Source organism: Triticum aestivum, chromosome 2B (genome assembly GCF_018294505.1).
Source record: "Triticum aestivum cultivar Chinese Spring chromosome 2B, IWGSC CS RefSeq v2.1, whole genome shotgun sequence".
NCBI lineage: Eukaryota > Viridiplantae > Streptophyta > Magnoliopsida > Poales > Poaceae > Triticum > Triticum aestivum.
This window is the reverse complement of record NC_057798.1, coordinates 397,120,053-397,126,227: the sequence shown is the minus strand read 5'-3', so window position 1 is coordinate 397,126,227 and position 6,175 is coordinate 397,120,053. Positions and strand designations below refer to the sequence as shown.

The window sequence follows — 6,175 nt, the reverse complement described above, 5'->3', positions numbered from 1 at the left end:
AATCTCATCCAACCCATCGCCGTCCAGCAAGCCTACGATGGGATTACTCACGCACGGCGGTTAGCATCATGAAATTGGTGATGGAGGATGGTTGATGATGACGATGGCGACGGATTCCCCTCTCCGGAGCCCCGAACGGACTCCAGATCTGCCCTCCCAAGGAAGAACGGGGCTTGGCGGCGGCTCTGTATCGTAAAACGCGATGAATCCTTCTCTCTGATATTTTTTCTCCCCGGACATGAATATATAGAGTTGGAGTTGAGGTCGGTGGAGGTCCAGGGGACCCACGAGGCAGGGGGCGCGCCCTGCACCCTCGTGGACAGGGTGTGGGCCCCCTTCTGTTGATTCTTTCGCCAATATTTTTTATTAATTCCAAAACGTGACTCCATGAAGTTTCAGGTCATTCCGAGAACTTTTATTCTACACAAAAATAACACCATGGCAATTCTACTGAAAACAACGTCAGTCCAGGTTAGTTCCATTAAAATCATGCAAGTTAGAGTCCAAAACAAGGGCAAAAGTATTTGGAAAAGTAGATACGTTGGAGACGTATCACGCGCCGGGTTTGGCCTTGGTCTGCCGGCGCCAGTTTTGGGCCTAACCGGCCAAAAATGCGCTTTTGGGGGCACGTCTGGGCCTTTTTTGGGCGCCGGCGCCGAAAAAGGGGCCTGGGGGCCTGTTGGGGCGCGGATGGAGATGCTCTTAGGGCCAGAGCTTTGCCGAGGTGAGAGAGGGTGACCCTCATGCATAAGCACAACTCCAATCTCTTTGTTGCTAGTATTTGTTTCTACAACAAAATGTTTCTTGAAGTCTGGTAGAGCTAGCATTGGAGCTGCAGCAGGTGCTTCTTTGAGATGCTAAAAGGCAATTTTAGTAGTAGGTGTATAAGAAGAGGATGGACTTTCGCCTAGTTCGGCATCGATGAACTTTTCCCTGTTGAGCCATATGACTGTTAATTCCTATCCTATTTGTTAGTAGTTAAGATGAACTACCATTCATGTACTAGCTAGGACTGAAATGATGTTTTGATCGTGTGCGGTAAGGTCACCACTAGTGAGAAGGGATGATCACAAATTACGCCATGCCCAACGCATGCCATCAAACATCAGGGAAAAATTGGTTACCTGATGCAGCTAGCCTATATGTAGGTTACCAAACAAGGTGCAGAACATGCATTTTCCTTTTTTAGAAAAAAAGATATACCCCCGGCCTCTACATCTGGACGATGATGCAGCCATTTTATTAATTATTCACAAAGATCTTACAAAGTAATACATCAGTAAGCCTGAAGCCATCAACTTAGCAACACCTGTCGCTACTCCTATCCCCATGATGAAGGGTGCCCAATGTCCGAGCAGAATACCAAACAGACATCGCACCAAAGCCTAACATCTAAAGCCGGATGGCCCAGCCAGACCACTGCCGGGACTAGGTCACACCGGTCTGGCGCACCCTCAGAGGCCGCCACCACCATCATCCACCGATCCATCTTCAGAGCATGTACAGACGCATCGACTTTGCCAGGACTGGCGTCGACGCTACCACAGTGCCAAACAACACCACCTCCCTGCGCGTCCATCATCACACCTCTGCCGCCAAGACCCTGCTGCGCCATGCCACCGAGATCCGTCGTCTTCGATGCGGTAAATGAAACACCGCTCCACCTTTTGTCTTCCCCATCCGGCAGCTGCTCCAAAAACGATGCCCCCATGAGGGAGAGCGACACTAGCGCCGCCATCGTCCGAACCGGGAAACTGGGTCTAGGTTCTCACCCAGAGCGCAAGCAAGTCAACGGTAGCTACGGTAGCCAAACATGCGTTTTTGGCATACATTTACTCAGTCAAGTCCAACTGAGTCACATATGAAAAGACCCCAAAATAGATGCAACCTACCAATTTCTGGAATGCAGCTCGCCATCGGTTTAAACTAAAAATTCCAACGTGGAAATAGAAGATATTCTGATGGCCCAAATGTTTCGATTTGGATGTCCAGAAACTGTCGGATCGCATGATGGTGAGGTGTTAGATCCTCTGTAACCAGCGAAATAGGCAGAGAAAACCTCGCCTTTGCTTAAACTGCAATGTTAGCAAACACCTGAACCGGTATGTAATGTTGCTATTGACCAGCACTCCTCTAAGGGTAGCAGCGCTGGGGAGGTGTTTGGCGCAAGCCTCCGCCATGTTTACTTCCCGTTCGATAATCTCAGTTTGCCTCTTCTTCAATTTATATCACGCCGAGACTCAGCGGATCAATGTGCTTTAACTAGCTTGCACGCTTGACTTGCGTGAGAGCTGGATCTAGAAGCGTAAATTCCTGGCGACAACAAAAACATGATGGGAGAAAACAGCAACATCTAGGAAATCTCATGGGGCGAAAACAACAATACCAAACAATCCATTTGCTACAAAGATTGGAAGAGTATAGATATTCAGAGGTTTCAAATCTCAACGACACTCTCAGGCTACTAATAACGTAAACAATAACCACCATTATCCAGCAAAACAGACGATGCATGACTGCGGGGCACACTAGTATTTGATTGGTGCCAGGATGTCCAACTGAGAACCCAGCTTCTCCTCGGCAGCCTTCTCAGCCTTGACGCGCAGCTTGGCCAGTTGCTTCCTCCTGTCGTACGACACCTTAGCCTTCTCCTTTCTCTTCTCCTCCAGTTCCTGCCAGTTTAAACAAAAAAGGTGATGAGCCATTTTCCAAATAACATCTAGTTGCAAGTATACATATGTTTTCAAGGCATGCGCTCAAATCAAGGATTAAAAACAGTCCCCAATCAAGAACCTAACATCACGCTGGAGATCTTGGTGGTCAATGGCCATTATCAACTATGAAATGCACAACAAGATCTTGGTGGTCAATGGCCATTTTTCTAACATCATTACGATATGTGCAATCTGATTCTGGCTTTTTTTTCTAAAACGAACTAGCTAACAAAATTAGAACAATAAGAAAACAAGCCATGGCTGTCATAAGGAGGCCTCAGAGATCTTGGTGGTTATGATCATCAACTGGGGAGCACCCATCAAGAGTAGCAAATATAAATCTCACATCATAGGCTTATAACTAAAGTACAGGAGAATCAAACAAAAGAGCAGGGTAAAAGCCAAGTCAAATGTTACATGAGGAACAGGTATTAAGAGACCCAATCCCAGTTTTATGATTTGCTATCTCTACTTACATAAATGAAGCAAACTATAACAGATTTAGACAATAATAAGAAAACAATCCCTGGTTGTTAAAAGAGGCCTCAGAGATCTTGGTGATTATGGTCATCAACTGGGAGCACCCATCAAGAGTAGCAAATATTAATCTCACATCATAGGCTTATAACTCAAGCACAGGAGAATCAAACAAAAGAACAAGCTAAACGCCACAGCCAAATGTCAAATGAGAATCAAATAATTGAAACAAACTAGGAAACAAATTTTAAATAACAATAAGAATCGCTAGAAGTTAAAAGAGGCCTCAGAGATCTTGGTGATTATGGTCATCAACTGGGGAACACCCATCAAGAGTAGCAAATATTAATCTCACATCACAGGCTTATAACTGAAGCACAACAAATAAAAGAACAGGCTAAAAGCCACAGACAAATGTTGAATGAGGAACAGGTGCCAAAGTCCAAATCGCAGTTTTATGATTTGTATCTGAGTTCAAATTATTGAAACGAACTAGCCAACAAATTTTAAATAACAATAAGAATCGCTGGTTGTTAAATACGCCTCAGAGATCTTGGTGGTTATAGTCGTCAACTGGGCAGCACCCATCAAGAGTAGCAAATATTAATCTCACATCATAGGCATATCATTAAAACACAAGAGAAACCAACAAAAGGACATGATAATAACCACAGCCAAATGTTACTACATGAGAATCTTACAATGGAATGTGGCAACAAATGCCATGATCAATCAGAAATCATCATTGACAAAATTAATCAGAATCAGGCTAAAAGAAAAACATGTCTATCGTCAGACATGAGGGAACAGACGAATTAAAATAGCTTTTGCTGTCAAAAAAATAGCATGACTAGTCAGAAGTAGCTGGTTGTAAGCATCATCTTTGTGAAAAATCAATGGACATCAGTCCTGAGTTTCTGCATCATCCCAGTCATGCTAAATTTGCACACTTGCAATGTGAAAAATCAACAAATTCAAATGGCACAAAAACAGTTCTCAATGCACTTAACAAGGGTACTGATGGAAGGTACTAGGCTAAGCACAAAAGGAAACTTGACAGTGCCTTTTGTTAAAATCAGTAAAATAGGCTTATACAATTCAGCATTTCACCCTATCACTATCGAAAGCCTTATTCCATGGCAACGATTAACCTAACCTGTGTTTCAGCTCGACAGCAAATAATTTTGACTTAGCCACACAGTGAGAAGCTATTATCTCAAATTCTCAATAACAATCTGGTTGACATCTACAAACTAAACCCACAGGACAACCACCACAATCTAACATTGTGGGCCAAAGAGTCATATGTATGCATCACATACTCATCATTTTGTTCAGAGGTGACACCCAGAGTGATCGATTGTAACAAAACGTACCTTGATAGTTTCATGGTAGTTCCATCCGACCTCCTTGGAAAGCTCGCCGAGCAGACAGTACCTGTGCCCCGGCTGCAGCCTCAGAACCCTATCCAACAAGTAGTCAGACAAAGACCATCACCACATAACTAATTAAATCCGCCATTAGAGCGCAAGCAACAAAGATAAGGCGCGTACTTGAGCGCGTCGGGGATGACCATACGCTTGGTGCGATCGTAAGGCGGCGGGACGCCCTCGAACGCCTTGAGCCTGGCGAGCGCAGCCTCGCCGCGGGGCGTCTTGTGCGGGATCATGCCGCGCACGGTGCGCCAGAAAATGCGCGAGGGGGCGCGGAAGTGGATGGGGCCGTGCGAGGGCTTGGTGTTCATCCGCTTGCGGAGGAAGCGGAGGTACTTCATCTTCTGACGGACCAGCCCGCCGGAGATGCACATCTCCTCGCACCGGACCACCACCACGCGCTGCCCGTTGAGCAGCTCCTTGGCCACGATCGACGCAAGGCGACCCAGCATGTGGTGGCGCGCATCCACCACCACGCGACGCGCGGACACACCGGAGCCGGACACCATCGTTACCTGTTGGCTTCTCCCTTCCTCTCTTCCTCCGGCTCCGGTGGTGGTCGTGGGTGGCGGCGGCGAAGGAGGGCGCAGGAAGACGTTAGGGTTTATGATTTTATAGGCGACCAGGAGGTAGCAGATTGGGCCGGGCGGTTGCTAGTGCTCTCAAAAGAACAATAGGCCTCGTTACCTAATAAAATTTTAATGGGCTGTACTCCACAAAAAGTCCTAATAGGCTTACACTATGTCATGTCTCTATTAGAAAGCAGGTCAGTCCCGTGCCCATGTTGTGAACAATTTTTTGAAACTCTTGAACATTCTTTTGAATCGGCAAACAATTTTGGAATTGACGAATATTTTCTTGAAATTCAGCAATAATTTTTGAAATACATGAAAACCTATATTGTTTTGGTGAACATTTTTTGAATCCAGGATTACTTATAAAACTTTGCATTTTTTTTGAAATTCGCAAACATTTTTGAATTTTTGTGAACATTTCTAGTTCATGAAAATTATATGAAATCCCAAACATTTCTCAAATTCGTGAGCATATTTTTAAAATCATGAAAATTTTACAATTTCCCGAACATTTTTCAAAATCATAAATATTTTTTTATTCATGAATATTTTATGATTTCTCGAACATTTTTTGTTTCAAAATTCACACAAAAAATTAATTTGAAAGTTTTTGGAAACCTCAAATTATTTGAAGAAGTAAAAAACATAAAATAAAAAACAAGAAGCAAAAAAAATAGAAAATAGAAAAGAAGAAAGCAAAAAAATGTAAAAATGGAGGCGTCCCGCTATGCATATGGGCCAGCCCAGAAGGGCGCACAGGGTGATGTCCACTACATAACTTTATTCTTGTGAACTCTGTTGGACCACCAAGCATAGAGTTTTGTAGTATAACGACAAATTTTCATGGTTTAAGGTTTATCAATCCGCAACAGGTGCATGGTGAATATGGTCTCTCTCAAATAACCCTACAAACAAATACAAGTGGTCTCTTGTGCCCCCAAAACATTCAATGCAGTTGTTAGTTGTATAGGTGCAC

The 6,175-nt window shown here is 44.2% G+C and overlaps 1 protein-coding gene and 5 non-coding genes across 6 annotated transcripts; all 6 read right to left on the bottom strand.

Moving 5' to 3' along the window:
• Positions 1-2,336: 2,336 nt before the first annotated feature.
• On the bottom strand, positions 2,337-5,218 carry LOC123045117 (60S ribosomal protein L13a-4). The gene is made up of 3 exons (XM_044468063.1): positions 4,745-5,218; positions 4,568-4,655; positions 2,337-2,672 (listed from the first exon to the last, which is right to left on the bottom strand). The coding sequence occupies exons 1-3, from the start codon at positions 5,131-5,133 to the stop codon at positions 2,529-2,531; spliced, it is 621 nt and encodes a 206-aa protein (XP_044323998.1). The 5' UTR covers positions 5,134-5,218; the 3' UTR covers positions 2,337-2,528.
• On the bottom strand, positions 2,988-3,070 carry LOC123047761 (small nucleolar RNA SNORD24). Its single transcript, XR_006423125.1, has one exon. It is a non-coding gene; the product is annotated as a small nucleolar RNA SNORD24 (small nucleolar RNA).
• Positions 3,256-3,337, bottom strand: LOC123047762 (small nucleolar RNA SNORD24). The gene has a single exon (XR_006423126.1). It is a non-coding gene; the product is annotated as a small nucleolar RNA SNORD24 (small nucleolar RNA).
• On the bottom strand, positions 3,474-3,556 carry LOC123047763 (small nucleolar RNA SNORD24). Its single transcript, XR_006423127.1, has one exon. It is a non-coding gene; the product is annotated as a small nucleolar RNA SNORD24 (small nucleolar RNA).
• On the bottom strand, positions 3,732-3,814 carry LOC123047759 (small nucleolar RNA SNORD24). The gene has a single exon (XR_006423123.1). It is a non-coding gene; the product is annotated as a small nucleolar RNA SNORD24 (small nucleolar RNA).
• LOC123047809 (small nucleolar RNA R12) lies at positions 4,041-4,123 on the bottom strand. Its single transcript, XR_006423161.1, has one exon. It is a non-coding gene; the product is annotated as a small nucleolar RNA R12 (small nucleolar RNA).
• Positions 5,219-6,175: the final 957 nt, after the last annotated feature.

Coding starts and splice junctions, on each gene's coding strand:
- LOC123045117 (XM_044468063.1), bottom strand. CDS start 5,133: ATGGTGTCCGGCTCCGGTGTGTCCGCGCGTCGCGTGGTGGTGGATGCG. Junction 4,656..4,744: donor GTCATCCCCGACGCGCTCAA/GTACGCGCCTTA, acceptor CTTGTTGGATAG/GGTTCTGAGGCTGCAGCCGG. Junction 2,673..4,567: donor ACTACCATGAAACTATCAAG/GTACGTTTTGTT, acceptor TTAAACTGGCAG/GAACTGGAGGAGAAGAGAAA.